This window comes from Pipistrellus hanaki, assembly GCF_964339955.1.
Source record: "Pipistrellus hanaki genome assembly, chromosome: 3".
Taxonomy (NCBI): domain Eukaryota; kingdom Metazoa; phylum Chordata; class Mammalia; order Chiroptera; family Vespertilionidae; genus Pipistrellus; species Pipistrellus hanaki.
In genome coordinates this window covers 185,212,505-185,232,938 of record NC_140505.1, presented here as the reverse complement: position 1 = coordinate 185,232,938, position 20,434 = coordinate 185,212,505, and the positions used below count along the sequence as shown (strand labels likewise).

The 20,434-nt window shown below is 59.9% G+C and overlaps 1 protein-coding gene across 1 annotated transcript in view; it reads right to left on the bottom strand.

Moving 5' to 3' along the window:
* Positions 1-543: 543 nt before the first annotated feature.
* The window catches only part of MGAT3 (beta-1,4-mannosyl-glycoprotein 4-beta-N-acetylglucosaminyltransferase), a 28,763-nt gene continuing 8,872 nt past the window's right edge, over positions 544-20,434 (bottom strand). The window contains exon 2 of the mRNA XM_084880016.1: positions 544-4,978. Within this exon, the coding sequence (XP_084736142.1) occupies positions 3,376-4,977 (1,602 nt within the window). The 5' untranslated portion in view covers position 4,978 and the 3' untranslated portion in view covers positions 544-3,375. The remainder of the gene's footprint in view (positions 4,979-20,434) is intronic.

Genomic DNA, 20,434 nt, shown 5'->3' with positions numbered 1-20,434 from the left:
CCACATCCCCGGTCAGCTCCCCGGTCAGCTCCCCAGGAGAGGGGGCTGGTCCTGGAGGCTGCCGTCTCCTCCTGCCTGACGGCTGATGACAGGACCAGCGCTGTCAACCCAGGTCCAGCCCTGTGCTGCCATCAGGGGCGGAGTCCAGTGGGTGGAGGCCGGGGATGCTGCAAACATCCGAGGACCCACAGGCTCAGGGAGGAAAGGACGGAGGGGGACGCATTGGTCTTGATGCCCCAAGAGCACGGAGGCCGCCTGGGGAGAATGGCTGCCTCTTGGTAGAGGCACCCACGTCTTCATCTAGACCCCCCAGAAGTCCCAGGTCCGCTTCCCCTTCCTTCTGCCCAGAGCCTTCCCTTTCTCAGCGTATCTCCATCGGTGGGAGGGAAGGCTGCCCCCTGGTGCTGGTGGAGGTAACTGCACCCGCCCTGGGGAAGCCCTCCCTCCACAGCAAGAGTGGCTTCAGCAAGACCAGAGCCACCCACCCACTTGCACCCTCCCTGCCCAGAGCATCCCACACCAGCCACACACGCACACGCTGCAGACTTTGCAGATGTTTTTATTATTAATATTATCTTAAACATCCCTTTAAGGGTGAAATGAAATCCAACCATTTACAGAGAAAATGATTTCAGAATGTACATATTGATTTTCCCTTACAAAAGAAATAATGGTGTCCTTAAATTATACCTTTCCCAGGGCCCTGTCCCTGCTTGGGCAAGTCCTGCCTCCCCACCCCGATGGTTACCTTTGCCCCAAAGCTCCCCACACCATCCCTGGGACCGGACATGACCGGGGGCGGCTGGGCCTCCTGCAGTCACCGGGCAGGTGGCACAGGGCAGGCTATCTGGCAGGGCCAGTGGTGCACAGTGTTCACATTCACAGTTCGGTTTCCCTTCTATTGGGGGAGTGGCCCAGGGCTCCCCGACCCCCCAAATTCCCAGTGTATGATGTGACTATAATATAATCGAAACTCTTCAACCCCATGCTTCGGCCCCACCCCTCTGACAGCTGCCATCTCCACCCCATGGCCAGGCCGCCACCTGGCAGAGACCACAAACAGCCCTCGGGGTCTACGGAAAGGCAGGGCTGGCTGTCCTGGCTCCGTCGTCTCCCCCTGTCCGAGCTGGTGAAGTGGAGGCCGCCTGGGAAGCAGCATTCGCAGTCGCAGGCGGGCCAGGGGCGTGGGGTAAGGGAGCTGGTGAGGAGGGGGTTTCTGGGCTGGGACTCAGGCCTGGCTCAGGAGCCCTGACACTGCCTGTCCGGGGGTGAGCAGGCTGCTGGCTCTGAGCCACATCTCAGCCCCACGCGGGATCAGAGAGGGCGGCTGCTGGAACTCCGAGGGAGGAGTGAGGAAATAGAGACCCTCAGCCTCTGCATTCCTGCCCACCAAGGGCTGCTCCCAGACCACGCCCACACCGGGACTCCCCCAGACAGAGGTGTGGCAAAGGGGCACCCCCTCTCTGGCTGTCAGGAGACACTCGGAGAAAGCCCTGCTGGGGGCTGGAGGGCAGAGTGGAAAGATGTGGTGGGGCCAAGAGTGGCTGGAGGTAGTGGGCGCTCAGGTCAGGAGGATTCTCATCTCTTGGACTGAAAGACAGACAGACAGACGGACCCTGCATCCCCTTCAGCCTTGTTTTCCAGGCTCCCCACGGGCTTTCTGCCTGGCATTCTGGGGAGCTGCAGGTGGTGTGGCCACAGGCTCCAGATCCCGGGAAGCGCCTGGGCCCTGCTCCCGTATCCACACACAAGCATCTATGTACAGGGACACACCGACACAGACACATACAAGTACACACAAGCATGCACCCATGCCCATAAATACACACACGCGTACCAACATGTACCGTCCCACAGGCAGCCTCTGCCTCCTGGCGTCACTGTGAGCACCCAATGGGGCCTTGGAGAGGGGGTGTCTCGTCCTCCCTATGACTGCAGGCCCCCCCTGCACCCCAGCCCTGGGCTGGCAGTGAGGGGGCAGGAGCAGGTTGTTCCAGGGGCTCCGATGTGAGAGGAGGATCTTATGACTCTTTCCCCCCCTGCGCCAGAGGTGCCCTGCCCCTGTGGCCACCCTCCCGCCTTCCTCTAAGAGGAGAGCCGAGCTGACGGGGACGTGGAGGCCCAGCTTCCCTTGCAGCTACGGTGGCCACGTGACTAAGTGCTGACCAGCGAGATGCGGCCAGCAGTAGCTGTGCCGCCCCCGGCTCGCGCCGTTAACAGGAAAGGGTGTGCACGCCCGTGTTTTTCTCTGCTTCCCCCAGGCCCGGACGCACATGATGGCGGGAAGTGGAGAACCACTCTGTCCGGGACTGGAAGGGGGGTGTGAGGAAAGCAGAGCTGCCCAACTGATCCGAACCAGCCCCCTCTGGACAGTTAAATTAGACACAAGCTTGTCTTGCTTAAAGCACTGTATTTCGGGGTCTCTTCATTACAGCAGCTTAGAACCTACTTTAATGAATACGCCTCCCGCCCCCGTGGGGCAGACTAAGAGGCGGGAGATGACACAGAACTGGCCTCAGTGGCTCCTGGGCCCAGGGCAGCCTCAGGGCTCCTTTCTGGCCCCTAGCCAACACCAAGAGGGGACAAGGGTTACTCCACCAGAGACAATGGAGGGCTGGGGCCGAGGATTCCGGCAGAAAGGGGTGTGGGGCACCCCCATGTCTGACGCTCTAGGCTGGCTGATGTCCCATCCCACCCTGAGAACTGGACCCCTGGCCTTAGAGGACCAAGTGGGAGCCCACTGGACAGAAAGAGAAACGTAAGAAGGAACATCAACCAGGTTCAGAACTGGGAGGACTCCGGGGCCCCACCCTATGTCGGCTCAGGAGCATCTGGGGCCCTGAGGGGAGGCGGGTGGAGGTCCCCGGCTCCTGCCCAGCCCTGCCGAGGACCCTGGCTACCTCTCAGCTGGACGCTGTTTTCTGTTCCCTCCTTTCCTGGAATCCCGCTTCCTCCTGCACCCAATGCAACTATTTACAGAGCTGGGCCTCCTGGCAAGCCCTTCCCGCCGCAGGGCCAAAGGCTGGCCTCTCCAGCAGCTCAGCTCCAGGGCCACCAGGAGCTCCTCCAGCCCCCTCACCCCCCGCCCCTGCTTCCCAGTTACCATCATGCACTGTCCGCGGCACCTCCTGGCACAGCTCGCTCGGAGGGCGGAAGGGTCAGGGTCCCCTCTCACCATGAGGAATGCGGGTTTCTGAGGTCACGGGCCTGATCCCCGATCCACAAGGGCGTGGACAGGGAAGGTTCTCCCACGCATCCGCTTCCGGTCCCCTCTCCTCGGCTCTCCTCGAACCCCCGAGGACAGGGGGAGGCAGGAAGGCCACAGGAGGGCGGCCGCACCCCTGCCCTGCCCCTGGCCGCGAACGTCACGCACCCTTAGCCTTCCACCGCCTCCGCCTTGGCCCTGGCGGGGGGCCTCCCCTCGCCGCCCCTGCCCCGCGGCCCGCCCTCCGCCGTGCTCCGGGGGCCCTGGTAGGGGTTGTCCAGCAGGTAGCGGAAGCGGTGGTAGTTCTGCAGCAGGTACTTGGGGGCGTACATGTGCTCGCCGGGGTCGGCGGGCGGGTACTCCTGCTGCGTGCCGTCGAACCAGCCGCCGGTGCGGATCAGGCTGCGGATGTAGTTGAGGTCCCGCTTGTCCTCGTAGTCGCCCCAGCGCGGGAAGTCCCCGTTCTGGGCGGACACGAGCTTGAAGTGGATGCCCTCGGGGGTGAAGCACCAGGAGCAGTGCCAGCCGGCGAAGTGCAGGGGGCTGCCCAGCGACCACTGCACCAGGATGTGGCCCGTGCGGTTCTCGTACTGCCGGAAGGCGGGCATGGTGTAGTACTGGCGGCGGCGCAGGCGGATGCCGTCCAGCCCGTACACCGAGCGCAGCATGTCCACCGTGCAGCCCGACACCACCTCCAGCGTGCCCGGCTGCTTCCAGAAGAAGCCGTACAGCGACTTGCGCATGTGGAAGGCGAAGGGCTCGGTCCAGCCGTCGTAGAGCTTGAGGAAGAGCACGCCGTCGCGCGCGGGGATCTCGTCCGCGTCGTCGATGATGAACACGTCGTCCGGCCGCAGGTTGCGCAGCCGGGCCACGCCGTCCTGCGTCAGGAAGGTGCGCAGGTAGTCGTCGGCGATCCAGCCGTCCTGCCGGCCGCCCGGCGGGAAGTGGTCCAGGAAGACGTACAGCACCTTGTGCCGGATGTACTCGAACGTGCCGTTGGTCAGCATCTCCCGGAACTTGAGGGGCCGCGGCTCCCCGTAGGCCGTGAAGTTGGACTCGCACACCAGGAAGGCGTCCACCACGTCGCCCAGCTCGTGGAAGCGCACGTCCAGCAGGTCGAACTCGTGGTTGATGTTGATGGCGTTGATGACGCGCCGCGGCACCTCCCGGGGCACCAGGCGCTCCTTGGTGGGCAGGTTGGAGTACTGCACCACGGTGGGCACCCCGCAGCTGGGCCCGTGCCAGCCCGGCAGGCACACGCACTCCACCCACTTGCGCCGCGGGCCCCGGGCCCCCGCGCGCTCCCTGGTGCTCAGCAGGTGCCGGGCGGGGCCCCGGGCGGAGGAGCCGTCGCCCCCCTCCGTCTTCTCCTCCGGCCGCCCCGACGGCGGCCTCTCCAGCACCTTGGTGCCCGGTTTGAAGCAGACGCCGCCCGCCTTGGTGCGGACGAAGTACTCGGTGGTGTCCTCGGGGAGCACCAAGTCCATGCGGTGGAGATCCTCGGCGGCCTTGCTCGGGGACAGCGGCTGGAGCAGGGGCGAGCGGGAATAGAGTGGGGTGCGCAGCAGGTCGGGGCTCCCCGGCTCCGGGCTGGCCTGGGGCGTGACGGGGGCATTGTTCCAGAAGAAGCTGGACAGGAGGTTGGGGCTGAGGGAGGCCAGTTCCCTGGGGAAGGTGACGTAGGACAGGGTCTTAAAGAAGTGCAAGAAGGAGATGAGGCACAGGCCGGCCATACAGAACATGAGAAAGAGCTTGTAGCGTCTCATCTTCATCCTGCGGGGAGAGGAGAGCAGGTCAGGGTCTGCATTCCTGGGGCAGGGGAGCCTGAGGCCCTTCTAGGAGCCGGACCTGAGCAGGCCTTTGCGCCGCCGTGTTTGGGAAAGCCCGGGCCACTTGCTGGGGATCCTGCTTGCAATCACCTCCTGCCCCCCCAGAATCACAGGAACGCCCCTCCTGGCTCAGGACCTCCCTCTGCTCCCTCAGTGCTTCCCACATCCAGCCTCTGCAGCCCGCCGGCCCCGCCCTGCCCCAACTGCACCAGCTGCACTGCTCCAGGAGCAAAATGCATCCTGGGAAAAGCTCAACCCTGAAGTGCAGTCTCCCTGGGGGCTCACGGGCCCCAAAGGAGAGGGGAGCAGACTGCAGACTCCGGGGCCCTCTTTTGCACTGCCCACGGTGAGGTTCTTGTTCATTCGTTCGTTCTTTCTTTCTACCTATTGTACCTTTTCTGGTGGGATAGTGACTAGTCTTTTGAATGCCTTTTCGCTGAAAAAAAAAAAAAAAAAAATCACAGGTCCCAAGGGATGACATTTAATTCTAACATATTTAAAGAATAAAGTTAAGTAAAAGTTCCCCTCATTACTGTGCCTCACACTAGATTGGTCTCCAGGCATAAATAATTTCCGCTATCAGAGGTGTATCGCTGGCTTTAAGATGCAATTTTTTTGTTCTTGGTTTAATAGTTTTCTTAAATACTGGACACTAAGTCCAATCTAATTTTTTTCTCAATCAATAATAAAGAGGTTTTCAGACCCGTAGAAATAAAGCTACCATTTCCTTTTAAATCCTACATAATATTCCATGGTTCTTTTGAATGAATCACCCTATTCATGAGTGATTCATGAATATAACCATTCTCTATTTACACAGTCTAATTTATCAATTCGTTATGGCTGTGGAGGGCCTCCAAAGAGTATTCTTTACAATGTAAGCAGACTTTCTCTGTTAGAGTATTTGTAGTTTATCAGAAAAGTTGCCAACATGGTACAGAGAGTCCCCTTACACTCCTCACGTCGCCCCAGGGCCAGCATTCTCCATCACACATATGTTTGTCACAGCGAGTCGCCCACCCCTGGCTGGGCAGTACCTGTGTGTCAGGTCCAAGATGTCCCATCTCGTTCCATCTGAACGCCTGCCCTTCCCGGAGCCTGTCCACAGGTGGCTAGCACAGCGGACTGCAGGCAGGCAGGACAACTGAGGGGGAGAGGGGACATCTGCTGAGTGTCGGCTGTCCCAGGGCAGAGGCAGGGCTGGCCGCCACTGGCCTTGGGGAAGGCGGGGGGAGGGGCTGCTCCGTGGCAGCATTTGAAGGGTGTCTTCGGGGTCCACAGTGGACTCCAGCCCTGCTCTGGGGAAGCGGAGCAGGCAGACCAGCCAGCAGAATGAGTGGAGGGGCAGTGGGGTGAGGCCCAATAAAGGCAGGCGGGAGCTGCTGCCATGGCAAGGACCGGGTCAAAGGCAACTGCACACTGAGGTCAGCACAGCAGAAGCCTCCGGAGGGCCCACCTAAGGAGTTCAGAGACTGATGGCTCCAGCAGACTGTCCCCCTATTTGGGACCTGCCTCTGCGGGCACACCCCAATCCCTGCCCTGGCTGGAGTGAACTGGAGCTGTGGAGAGCAGGGCAGGACGGGGCCAGGACTAAATCCCGGGGCAGCAGTGAACACTCAGGGAGGCAAGGGAACACCCTGCTCTTCCCCAAGGGGCACTTGGACCCACTGAGGTCACAATGCCCAGCTCCCCTGCCAGCCTGGCTTTTAGGCTCTGGTTACCGGGCCAGCTGTGCCCTCCCGAGGACAGACACCAATGCCTGGGATCCATCTCCCTCTGGCTCCGGGGCCTTCAGAGTGAGGCCCTTTAGAAGGTCCCAGCCTCACTGCTGCCGAGAATCACGGCTGAGCACGTTTCCCTGTCACTCGGCTGCCAGGAAGCTCAAACTGCGCAGAGGTCAGCTCGGAGCAAGTCAGTGCCTCGTAAACTGCATTTTCCCGGACACCTTCACTCAGAGCTGCCGGTACTTTTTTAAAATACGTTTTTATTGATTTGAGAGAGGAAGGGAGAGGGAGTGAGAGAGAGAGAGAAGCATCGTTGTGTAACAGAAACACCAGTCGGTTGCCTCCTGTACATGTCCCAACCGGAGACTGAACCTGCAGCCTGGGCATGTGCCCTGACCTTGTGGTGCCCAGGACGACATTCAGCCAACTGAGCCACACCCGTCATGGCCGTATTTTTAAACTCTTATCTTCCTGGCCTGACTCCTTGTTATCTATACTCATGTGTTTCGATAAGTGCTTCAAATAAGTTTGTTTTTAAATCTTCACCCGAGGGTAGTTTTTCCATTGATTTTTGGAGAAAATGGAAGGGAACAGCTGGGAGGAGAAGAGAGAGAGGAGAGAAACAATGATGTGAGAGAGACACATCGATTGGTTGCCTCCAGCATGCACTCTACTGGGGCAGGGAACAAACCCGCAACCCAGGTATGTGCCCTTGACCAGGAGTTGAACTCAAGACCCTTGGGTGTGCAGGCTGATGCTCTAACCACTTACCAACACTGGCTATGGCTTCAATACATTTCTTTTTTTAAAAATATATATTTTATTAATTTTTTACAGAGAGAAATAGAGAGTTAGAAACATCGATGAGAGAGAAACATCGACCAACTGCCTCCTGCACACCGCCCACTGGGGATGTGCCCGCAACCCAGGTACATGCCCTTGACCGGAATTGAACCTGGGACCTTTAAGTCCGCAGGCAGATGCTCTATCCACTGAGCCAAACCGGTTAGGGCTTCAATACATTTCTTGACTGAGAGGCACGGAAGCAGGAGGTGGAATAAAAAGCACTGGGAACGAGGGTCTCCCTAAGTCCCAACCACGCTAAAGGTCGTTGTGAGGGCTTTGCTTTTACAGACGGGGAAACTGAGACTCAGAGCGCTGATGAGCCTTTCCCCAGTGACACTAAGATGGTCAGGAATGAACATAAGTCATGCTCCCAAGCCAGTGCCTGTTCCCTCCTTACAGCAGAGACGGTGTCCCTCCCCAGCGCAGGTGGCCATGGAGCCAAAGCTTCACCGAGAAACCATCCCAGGTGTAACCATAAAGCTCAGTCACTGACACAACCCAGCTGCTGTCCTAAGCAGGTCCTACACACAACCTCACTGAATCCCCCCCACGGAGCAGGTCCCGTTGTCATCCCATTTCACAGGTGAGGAGACTGAGGCCAGGAAGATGCTTAGGGTCACACAACCCATAAGGGTCAGACTCGATTCGGGGGGGTCGACAGTGGGGTTTAATCCAGTGGTGAAGCCATCCTGAGCCCCTTCCATATGCCAAGTTCAACCCAAGTGGGTGACAGGGTCCTGTGAAGTGTCCACTGGTGACGAGGGAAGACAATCGGTGCCATCACCCCTGATGTCCGTCTCCTGGAGGCAGAACTGCACCCTCACCTCCTCAGAAGCACCCCGCTGCTTCCAGGCGCACACTCTGGACCAGACTACGCGTCCCAGTGCCTTTCCCCGTGTCGCCTCGGGTCGGCTGAAACCGTTCCTGCGCCTCCCTTTCCCATCGGTCCGAGGAGCAAAATAATCGCATAAAGTGCCACACACACACCGAGGCTCCATGAGCTTCAGCTCCTCGTGCTGCTATTGCTGCTCCCCAGCCCAGCAGAGAGCAGAGCGCGGAGCGCGGGGAGCCTGGGGCGGGGGAGGAGCAGCTGGCAAAGGCTCTGCAGGTGCGGTCCCGTCTCAGAGCAACAGGAGCAGAGCGAGGGGCTTAGCAGGTGGAGCCAGGCCGGAGCTCCAGGGAACGGAGCGGCTGCCTGGGAGCCTCCGGAGAAGGACCCCCACATATTCCGTGAGTTGCTCCCAGCCCCAGGGGCTGGGTCTCCTATCTGAGTGGGTGAAGGTGGTGGGGATGGGCTGGGTGCTTCCTGGTGGCCAGTCAATCATGGAGGAGGGAGCCTGATGCTGACCCTGACCCAGGATGGCAGCAGGACCAGCCCACCCTGGGCTGCCGCCTCCTGTGCCCACCGGGAGGGTCCCAGCCGGGTAGATTTTTCTTCCTTCCCCCCTTCGCACTGCTCCCCTGGGCTCCCCTGGAAGACTGATGGAGTGAGGGGGGAAGCAGATGAGCCCAAACCCCATGACACAGTACGATGCAGGGTGGGGCTCAGCAGAGGCCATTGGGGACTGTGGTGAGAGGAGACAGATGCTCCCTGGAGGCGGAGGCTGTGACCTGGAGCTGGCCAGGCGGGCAGCAGCCTCCGGTGCAGACAACCCGGACAGCTGTCACGGGTGCTATCCATGGTCCTGAGCTCTCCTGCGCTGGCCAGGGTCCTAGCTCAGTCCTGGGAGTGCCCTGAGGCGGCGGGCGGCCTCTGTGGTTCAGCAGTTCACGGCCACTCGTGGCCACTCCCCCTGCGGGCTCACTCCTGGCCCCCTTCCTCACCGGCCTGAGGAGCCTGATGCTGGGGTCCTCTCTGGGACAGCCCTGGGCACTCAACGCCTCCGACTGGGAGAAGGGGCCCTGTGGTCTGTGTCCGGCAGCGGGCAGGTCCACCCCCTGGTGGGTGCTCAGGGGTGTGCCCATCAAACCCCCACCCTCGACGCACTTCGAACAGGCCCTCGCCACCTCTCCAAGAGTTCATCTGTCTGAAAGGGCATCTTGACTTTGAGGTGAGGTGCATCATGGCAGCCAACTCCGCCATGCCCAGCAGCACCCAAGTCACAGAGTAGGCCAGTGGTTACAACGTCAGGTCTGAACACTGTCTCTGACCTTAGCAAGTTATTCCACCACTCTATGCCTCAGTTCCCCCTCCAAATAAAATGGAGGTATAACACTCCCTGTCTCATAGGGTTACTCTGAGAATCTGATTAGTTAATCCATGCCAGGGACTAGTAACCAGGCCTATGCATACAGTACGTTCTCAGGAAATATTGGCTTCCAGTGTTACTGGAAGTCAGAGGGATTTGGTGTGAATCCCAGTGCTATCACTTACTGCTGTGTGTCCTTAAGCAAGTTACTTCGCCTCTCTGAGCCTGTCTTCAAATGAAGGAAGGTAACATCCCCTCCCTTGTAGTCCTGTGGGCGATCAGGATGAGCCCAGGTGTCAGAACACCTGCATGGAGCCTGGCACTTGATAGATGCTCTAAGAATGCCTGTTTCTCTCCTTCCATTTGGGTTTCCTGCCAGAATGCAGATGACCCGACTGCACACGCCAGGCCTGGCTCCTGGCGGGCTGTTAGAGGACTAGGCCAGTTGTAGGGCTCCTGACCACCAAATGGCACCCACCACCTTCCCAGGCATTTCTCAGTGACTCATCCAAACCTGAGGCGAAACCTGGGGTATCTGGAGCCCCGCGGAGGGCTCAGACTCCTCTCCCAGGGTCTGAAGGGCCCTCAAGTAAGAATATTGTCTAAGGCTCTGCCGCCATGCTGTCGGCATGAGTGGGACAGAGCCCATGCTAGCATGGAAGAGGCTCTTTTGTTTATTGCATCGGACTCGGCTCCCTGGTGGTCCTTGGGGATCACGAAGTCTGGGCATAATAGTTTCCCCCCCTGGATTCTGTCACCACTTTTATTAAGATAAAGACTCCTCTACAACCGGACGTGCAGGGATGCTTAGGGTCTCCATAACCTTGTGTTGGGCTCCCTAACTCCAGCTCAAGAGCAAGCCTGAACCTCTTGCTGAAGAGTTATTTTCTTGTAAACAGAAGTTTATGGTTATATACAAGCCTCAAATGAAATGTATTTCTACAAAATAAAAACAAGAGCAAATATTTATATAATGCTCCCATGTGCCAGGAAGAAAAAAAAAGAAAAAAAAAAAGAATATTGTCCAAGCGTTTGCCCAGGCCAGTGTCCCTGCCAAGTGTCCACTTGGCTTCTGCCTGTCTAATCCTTAGAGCCGCCCCTTCCAAGCCCCTGGGCTGCCAGAGTCCTCCTGGCCCCGCCCTGCCCCGCGGGAGCTGCTGCTGCTGCTTCCAGTCCTTTCTTAGGATTAAGCAGGGAAGTCAGCGGCGCAGGGATCGAAGGCAGCGACCGTGACTTCCATACTCCCTTCGTCTGGGGGACTAAGGGGTCCATGACTCCCCACGGAGAGAAGAGCAGAGGAGGGGCTAGGAACAGCACAGAGTCTGGAGTTCTGGCAAGATGCACAAGACTGATGCTGTCTTTCTTCACCTCTCACCATCGTATTATTCAGCCCTGCCTCCACCCGCACCAGGCAGGGCTCCAGAAGTCAAGCCCACATGCAGGGGTCACTACAGCCGGCACATTCTCCAGGCACTTATGGAGACCTTGCGGTGCGCCAGGCATTGCAGGTATGAACGCTGGAGAGGAGTCAGAAGCCGGGTCAGGGGACCAGCCCTGGAGGAACGTCATGTCTCCATTTTGTAGATGAGAACACAGAGGCTTGGGGGGGGTTAAGCCACACAGGACTAGTGGGAATGAAACAGATGGAAACTGAGACAGTGGGACTGCAGATTTTGGGGTCCTGCCCTAGGATAATCATGAATGGCCTGGCTGAGGGAGGTCTGCTGTACCAGGGCCCCCCGGCCCCAGGAATTCTGCCTCCCCGGGCATTCCCGAGTGAGGGAGTGGCCTCGTGGGGCCATCCCTGGCCAAGGACTCCGTCTGTTCCAGGTGACCAGTCCTGGCAAACCCTGTTCACCACGGCCGCAGCTGTCAGCCGCAGAGGGGAAAGGAAACCTAGGCCCAGAAGGGAGAGGCAGAGCTGCACGGGGACCAGTTCTTGGGCCAGCCAGGTAGTGTTGGAGGAAGACATGGAACCATGCCACCAGAATACCCAACGTGCCTGGGCACAGGGTCTGGGCTGGCGGAACGCTCAGGCCAACGCCCACGCCCAGAAGCCCTCTCCAGGGTGAACCACTCTCCCCCTGCTCCACCACCAGCCCGTGCACCCTGTCCCTCTCCTTCCTCCAAATCAATCCTCCCGCGGAGGGCGGACACGTGCCTGGGAAGGTTGGTTGCTAAGGCTGGGACCTGCCCTTGTTCCTTGGGGTCTCCTCCCCTTCCCCCACTGGTCACTGGCTCACCCAGGACACCAGCGTCTGGTCTCCAGAGGCCAGTGGCAGTGGACATACAGAACATTTCCACTATCCCAATACGGCCTACTGACCGGACTGCAGGCTCAGCAGATTACTCATCCCCAGGTACCAGCCAACAGGCCAGCTGTGCTCAGCATGAGGCTCACAGCTGCTGTGGCCCTGTCCTCTCCATCTGCCCCACCTCGCCTTGTTCATGTTAATGGGACGGTCACCGCTTACTGCATGCTTAAATGTGTGCCAGCTGTTGGCTGGGTTTCATATACATGTGACCCTCACAACCAGCCTTGGAGGTAGGAATTATTATCCGTACTTTACAGACAAGGAAACGGGGCTCAGAGGGTAAAGCAACTTGTAGGGCGTCTCTCTGATGCCCTGTACGAGCCCCTGCTCTCCAGGGCTCGAGGCCCACCCAGCTTCCACTTAGAGGGGCTGGGGCAGGTTGAGGGAGGCTCTGAGCAGGGCAACAGCATCAGGCTGGGCTGAGGATGACGAACCTGTTAGCTTGCAAAGCTATCTGATGACTCGTTCTTTGATGGTGGAAACCTCTAGGCCTATGCTGGCCAGCCCCCCTGCCACTGGCCACATGTGGCTACTGAGCACTTGACATTGACTGGTACGCCCTGGCCGGGAAGCTCACTTGGTTAGAACATTAACCCGATACACTAAGGAGCTGAATAAATACTTCTCCAGAATAGACATTTCTCCAGAAAGGACATACAGATGGCAGATGGACACATAAAAATGCTCGTCACTAATCTGAGATGCAGATCAAAACGACAATAAGGTATCACCTCACACCTGTCAGAATGGCTACCATCGATAAATCAATAACAAGTGCTGGTGAGGACGTGGAAAAAAGGAACCCTCATGCACTGCTGGTGGGAATGTGGACTGGTGCAGCCACTGTGGAAGACAGTATGAAGTGTCCTCAAAAAATAAAAAATGGAACTGCTGTTTGACCCAGCGATCCCACATCTGGGAATACAGAACCCCAAAACACCAATCAGGAAGAGTATATGCACCCCTATGTTCATAGCAGCACAATTTACAAGAGCTAAGATCTGGAACTGCCCAAGTGCCCATCAGCAGATGAGTGGACTAAAAAGCTGTGGTACCTCTACACCATGGAATATTATGCAGCTATAAAAAAGAGGGATCTCTTACCCTTTGAGAGAGCATGGATAGACCTGGAGATTATTATGCTAAGCAAAATAAGCCAGTCAGAGAAAGACAAATGTCATATGATCTCACGTATTTATAGAATCTAATGAACAAAAACTGACAAGCAAAACTGAAGCAGGGGCATGGATGCATGAAAGATTGACATCTGAGAGGGGAGGGGAGGAAGGGAAGAGAGTAACCAAATATACACACTGAGTGGCCAGATTATGATGATCTCTGAATGCATAATAATCTGGCCACTCAGTGTATATCCTACAGAATAAAAGGCTAATATGCAAATTGTCCCCTAGACCAGGAGTTCGACCAGTAGGCAGGCCAGCCAACTGCCCATGTCCCCTCCCCCTGGCCAGGCTGGCCAGACCCCACCTATGCATAAGTTCATGCACCAGGCCTCTTAAATACACACACACACACACACACACACACACACACACACACACACACACTGAGTGGCCAGATTATGTGTTCAGAAATTATAATAATCCTGGGGTGCTGTCCCCACTCTGCCAGTGGCTCCTGCTGGACCTGGGGTCTCGGTGAAAAGTCCTCTCCTTGCAGGCCCTTCAGTGTGTGTGCATATATCATAACCCACGGACAGGGACAAGAGTGTGGAGAGGCCTGGGGTGAGGCAGGGGCTGGGTGGAGGAGGACAGAGCGGGGAGGGAAATGGGGAACATCTGTAATGTTAACAATAAAGGAACACAATTTTAATAAAATGTTCGCTTTAACGGCCACTGGACAGAGAGGGTTTAGAAAGGACTGGGGAGAAGGGGCAGGGCAGTGGGGGCGGCAGCATGCGGAGGAGGCAGTGGGAGGAGCTGAGAGGAGGACCCGGGGGCCCAGCTGTGGTGCTGGGGGCAGGAGGCAGCCAGGACATGCAGCCCGGACACGGACATGGGAGGGGTGGGGACAGCGGAGCTGATGCTGAGGTGCTCAGAGTCACTAGCCGCTGGGGGGAGGGGGAGGGGGGAGACAGCCTTGGGGGCCAGCTGATGGCCCAGACCAGCAGGAGATCGGACTCTGTGGGTGGGTGTGGAGAGGGCAGATCAGCTCTGGGCTTGGCGCCGGGTGCAGCAGATGGGGGTGAGGTCCTCACACAGCTCCGTCCAGTGGAGGGGCAGAGCACGCCGGGTGTCGGGAAGGGCCTCCAGGGAGAGGACATTTCAGCCGAGACCCCAGGTCCAGCAGGAGCCACTGCGCAGTGGGGACAGCACCCCAGGCAGCGGGCCAAGGGCACAGAGGCCTGTGTTGGGAACCCCCAGGGCTGTGCAGCAAAGTCGGGGGTCCTGAGTCTGGTGAGGGGCAAGTGGAGTGGCAAGGGACACTCCCCCCACCTCAGGGGTGCTTGGGCACAAGCCTGACCGCCCCCTCTCAGTAGCCACCGTCTTGGGTCTGTAATCCCAATGCAGGCAAACCCTCAGCTAACAGGCTGGGAGCCGTGGGCCGGGAACATTCCTCCCAGGAGGCGGTGCCTCTGCCATCGCCCCTCTCGCAGCTGCGTTCAGCAGCACCCGTGCTTCCGGGTTGGCACTCGCTCGACTGCATTATCCTCACAGTGACTGACGGGCAGTGAGGGCACGGGCTGAGGTCCTACCTGAGGCCCAGCTGGCAGCAGCAGGACTCACACCCACCCCACCGCTGCGGGGCTGCACCCAAGAGTTCAGGCTGCTGCCTCCAGCCTTGCCTGGTCCCCAGCAGGAGCCGTGGAGAGCTCACCGGGCAGACCTTCTGCCCACAGTCCCCTCTCCCAGGCCGAGCTCCACCAGGCTGGGCTGCAGTGACTTACACTGGTCTCATAAACCCCGGTTCCCTCCCCCCTCCAAACGGAACCAAGCACCCTGCACGAGCTGGACCTCCAGGAACGTGGCGGGATCAGGTGCTCTAGAAAGCTGGGAACCTCTGAGGTGAGGCCCGGACTTCAGGAAGCTCCCGCTTGGCACTGCAGGTGTCAAGGGTGTCAAGCCCCTGCTGCCCCGTCCACACCCCCACCCACCTCCCCTCTGAGTTTCCCCCAGCCCTGCTGGCTGGGAACCGGAGACAGGGAAGGTCCCACCCCACCCCCACCCTGGGCTGGGACACCCAACCCCGCACCTGCGAGGAGAACAGAGGCGGGCACGCCTGAGCCAACCGCGGAGGGAGCCGCCTCTGCAGCCCGCGGAGGGCTCCCGCTCGCTCCTGGCTGGCCCTGGAAGGGCTGTGGGGTGTCGGTCCCCCCGCCTGGGGCTTCCTGCTCCCTACACTCCACCCTGCCTCGTCCCCCTGGTTCCTCCCTGGACCCCTCCCGCCCCCCGACCTGGTACCTGCCTCAAGCCCCGGGTCCCAGTCACAGGTGAGGCCGTGTCCCATCCCAGCTGCTTTGCCTGGCTTTTATGGCTTATTGACCCTCTCTCTCCCTGGAGGCTGCCCCGCCCCCGGGCGCAGCGCAGGCAGCACGAGCTGGCTACAGCGCCAGCTCCACCCGGCCCTGCCCAGTTACCTTTTCTGTCCCTCTCACATCTCTGGGCTTCTGTCTGCACAAAAGGGCAAGCAAGCAGCAGCGCAAGGCGTCGATGCCAGGCAGCTGCTCAGAGGGAACACTCGAGGTTTCCGTCTACAGGCGAGAGCCGGCCAGGGCCCAGTGCTCGGTGAACCAGTGCCCACCTCCCTCTGGAGCCTCGCCCGCTCCCTCGCTGGGCAGAAGGTCACCCTGCACTGTGCCCCTGCTCAGGGGCTCCTGGACGCTGTCAGGACACGGACGGAAACAGGTCGAGGTACACGAAGAAGAGCTGGACAGAGCCGGCGGGCGGTGGGACCGGATCCTGACGGCCTCAGCGAACACCGGCTGCAGTCCTGCGTGGGCCCAGCTCACTGCCTGTGGGCACGGGCTCTCAGTGAGGGGAACAGAGATTGGACTGTGTTTGGCTGATCCTGGAAACTGGGGGGCCCAGAGGAGACCCTCAAACAGCTCCTGCGCTGCTTTGTTCTGGGGGTGGGACCTGCCCTCCCGGGCTCCTCCCAGCCGGGCTCAGCGGGAGGGGGGTGGCAGAGCTGGAGCATGCGTGCTCCTGGCGGGGTGAGGGGGTGCACTGAGGGCCTCTAAATGTGCTGTCCTCTATGTCAGGGCCTCCTTCTCCCTCCTCCACCCTCAGCACCCCAGCACAGCCCTGCCTCCCCTGGCGCGGCTGCTTCCACCCAGCTGCTCAGGAGCCCCATCAGCCTGGAGAGAAGCTTCCCATTGGGCCCTCTCCTGCCCTGAAGGCCGTGAGCGCCCCAGGCCCGCTCCCGAGCTGGCCGCAGTGAATGCGGAGGTGAGTCCAGCGATGTGCCTCCATCTGTCAGAGGAGATGACGTGCACCACGTAGGGTAGCTGAGGCCCGAGAAGGACCGCTGAGAGAAGGCCAGGCGGGGGGCACTCCTCAAGGGCTCGGGCCCGGCCATCTCGGTAGGGAGAGCCTGGCCGGACCGATGGCTGGGAGGGCAGGGGCAGGAAGAATGCCAGGAGGAAGAGATCAGAGTCCAGCCAAGGTTGGGGGGAGGGGGGAGGGATAAGGCCCTTGGAGGAGCAGCACAGGCCTATAATACTTAAATGAGCAAAGCGTAAATCATTAACAGACTTTCTGATTAGAGAAAGGAGAACCCAGGCCTTGAATAACTGTTGACCAAGCCGTGCCCCATGCAGGCTGATCACCCCCATCCTTACAGAGCCCAGAGGCCCAGGACCTCCCAAACACCGGGCCTCCAGGCCCCAAAGCTCCCCCTGCCCTGTCCAGAGAAGAGAAGCCAGCAAGCAGACAAGTCCAGGGGCCCAGAGGCTGAGACCAGCCTGTCCTGCCTCAGTTTCCACATCTGTGGGATGGAGCTCGGGATGCCCACACCTCCCAGGCTCACTCTAAGGAAAAGCAAGGCCAGGGAGGCCCGAGCTGGTGCTTCCTATCCAGAGAACGGAAACTCATTTCTGGGCCCAGGCTGGGCAAGGTGCCCCCAGGCCCAACCTCTCAGGAGGAGAGGGGGCAGCGCCCTGGAACATGGAGTCAAAGGGAGCTGGATTCAAACCCTGCCTGCCCCTCCTCAGCCCCGTGTGATCAGGTTACTTAATGCCCCCGGGCCCAGAGTCCCCATCTGCCACGTGGGACCGACCAGCCCCTGTGAGAGAGGTGACATCCAAAGGGTCTTGGCATAGACCAGGCCTCTGAGCTGAGGCTCTCGCACCCTCTACACGCCTCACCCTGTGCCTGTTTGGGGCGCTCACTGCAAGGCCTGTCGTCACCTCCCTCGACAATGGTCCCAAGGACTCACTCCGATCCTCCTCCTACTGGCCTCCCTCCTGCCTCCTCCTCCTTTAAAATTCCATCTTGAAATTCCTCATTCTGAACAAGAGGCCGTGCGTTTTCATTTGGCACTGGGCCCCACAGTCTGCCACCCCCAAATCCTCATCAGGCCACGTCTCCCCTGCTTACACCCCCTCTGAACCCCGTTTTCCTCCGGCCTCACAGAGTGAAATCCAAACTTCTCTTCGTGTCCACAGGCCCGGTCAAGCCGGTCCCTGCCTCTCTGCTGACCTCAGCTCTCGGCCACTCTGTCCAGCCACAGTCCCTGCCTTTCTGTCCCTCCCACACCCAGGTCCTCCTCTCAGGGTCCTCGCACCGCTGTTCCCTCCACCTGCAATGCCCTTCCCTCAGATACCCTCCCAGGCCATCTGCTCCTAGCGCTCCTCGCTGCGGAGCTGTCTGTCCCCCATCCACACTGCTCGCTCGGAACGTCAACAACAGGAGAGCAGGGTCACCGCTGCCCACACCCACAAAGCCCGGCCTGGGCACGGCGCTCCGGATGACAGCGGAACTTATGAGAACACGATGACGGATTCTGAGGGACGGTTTGGGCTGGGGGGCAGCAGGCCTGGCCAGAGCGTGCCCTCGCCCACAGGGTCTCTCCCCTGCTCCGGAGGCCCAGGGAAAGCCCAGCACTGGCCCCGCAGAGACAGCCCCTCGGGCCCCGGCAGTGCCAGCCCCTCCCTCCAGGAGGCCTGTCCTGCAGGGACAATATACAAAGGGCCACTTCAGCCGCAAGTCTCCAGGCCAGAAGGCCTGAGGCAGGGAAGGGAGGGGAGGACACACCCACCCCTCCTCTGTCCTCAGGGGGCCTTCCCCGGCCCAGAGCCACAGAACCAGGCTAAGGCTACAAAGCTTGGTTCCGTGCATTGCATCTGGGGCGTCGGGGTGGGGAGCGCCCCCATGCGGAGTGAAGCAGAGATTGGCTGACGTGGCGCTCCCATGGGCACTTCCCCCCGCGTACAGGGTGGCAGGTGGTGGATGCACCTGCGGACTGAGGCCGGGTGTCCACCGGGTGAGGGAGACAGAGGAGCAGACCCGGGGGGCCTGGGCCAGACCACAGGGAGGGCCAGGCCCTGCTCTCCAGCCGGTTTCTGTCCTCCCTGGGACCCTCCACTGCAAAACGAGGCCCGAAGACCTCACTCACATGTTCCAACAGCCCAGCTGATGACCCGGGGCCTGGGCCTGATGCCCAGCGACGCATGGACAGCTTCGGGAATTTCCAGCTTTCCTCTTTCTGGGCCCCGTTAGCGATGTGACCGTCCGCTCGGCCGCACACGCCAGGCACCGCCCCCTCGATGATCTGCACACTCGTCACCTCGCCCTGTCGGTCCCATGGCCTGTACTTTCCAAACCCACCCCCTCCCATGGCCACTGTCCCGTGCTGGCTGCACCATCGCCAGCGCTCACCTGGACAGCACAGCGGCCGCACAGCCTCATCCCCATGAGCCAAAGAACAACCGAATCTGACGCTGCCCCTCCCACCTTGGACCTCATCCCTCAGGATAAAGTCCAAATCCTCAGGAGGCTCAGAGGGTGCATAAGCTCACCCCCCTATTCCGTGCTGTCCCAGGAGGGGCCAGCTGACCTGCATGTCCTCCAGGGCTCCCTGGCCCTCCCCCAGCATCCCTCACCCCACACGGAGGCTGCGCTGCCCGTTTCCTGGGTGGCCCCAGCCTGACACAAAGGAGGTGTCAGCCTGTTTGTTGAATCAATGACTCTCCCCCAAATCCACACACCCGTGCCTCCCAGGACACTGCCGGCCTCTCAGGCTGGTCTGGTGCTTCAAAAGTGTGACCTGAGTGTGACATGAACTCACACCCTGCAAAGAGCTGGCTCATCTCCATAAATCCCCAAGGTCCCTTCCAGTGTGTGTGTGTGTGGCGGGGGGGGGGGGGGGGGGGGGGCAGGGTGGGAAGGGAATGAAATGGCTCCAGCCTCCAGCAGAGCCTGACCCTCGGCCAGCACGTCCGCTGAGACATAAGGGGGTCCGCAAAGGGATTTGGGGGTAACGGCTGCACTGGCCCCGAGCCCGCAGCTCAGATCTGGGAACCTGAGGCCACAATTAACCTTCGGCTGGGAGCGGTCTGATGGGGCAGGTGCACAGCTGGTTGGCTCTGCACTCTGGGCACCTGGCGAGCCTCCATGGAGCAGGAACAATGACCCCTTTCTCTTTCCCTCCCCAGTTACTTACTCTCTGCCCACCCCGCCTGCGAGGACAGCACCCTGGGAGGAAGGACCCGACTGTCTCCCTGGGGACACTCAGTAGGTCCTCACCCTGTAGCAGGACCACAGCACGCAGGGCTCCGGCATGGGCCCTGCTCCTGAGTATCATGGGGGCCACCGGTGTGCGCTGGCTCCGCTAATCACTTAGTCCCAGCACCTGCTGCATCACCGTTCCCACACAGGCCCCGGGGGAAGCAGACCGCAGCGGCAAAGCCTCCCGCACGGTGAGGCCCAGGAGCCCGGTGGCCAGGGTCCTGGGCTCAGCAACCTGGCCTGGGATCCAAGAGCAGTGCCCCTCCCCAAGTCTGTGCTCCACCTCAGCTCTGCCTCACGACCCCGCTTCACAGTGAGGAGATCAAGGCCTGGAGCGGGGGCGTGACTTGCAAGGTCAGGACCAGAGGGCCTGGCTCAGCGGAGACCACAAGAGTGACTACTGCTCACCAAAGCTCAGATGCCGAAACCGGTTTGGCTCAGTGGATAGAGCGTCGGTCTGAAGACCGAAAGGTCCCGGGTTCTATTCTGGTCAAGGGCATGTGCCTGGGTTGCGGGCACATTCCCAGTAGGGGGTGTGCAGGAGGCACCTGATCGATGTTTCTAGCTCTCTATCCCTCTCTCTTCCTCTCTGTAAAAAACCAATAAAATATATTAAGGGAAAAAATAAAAATAAAAAA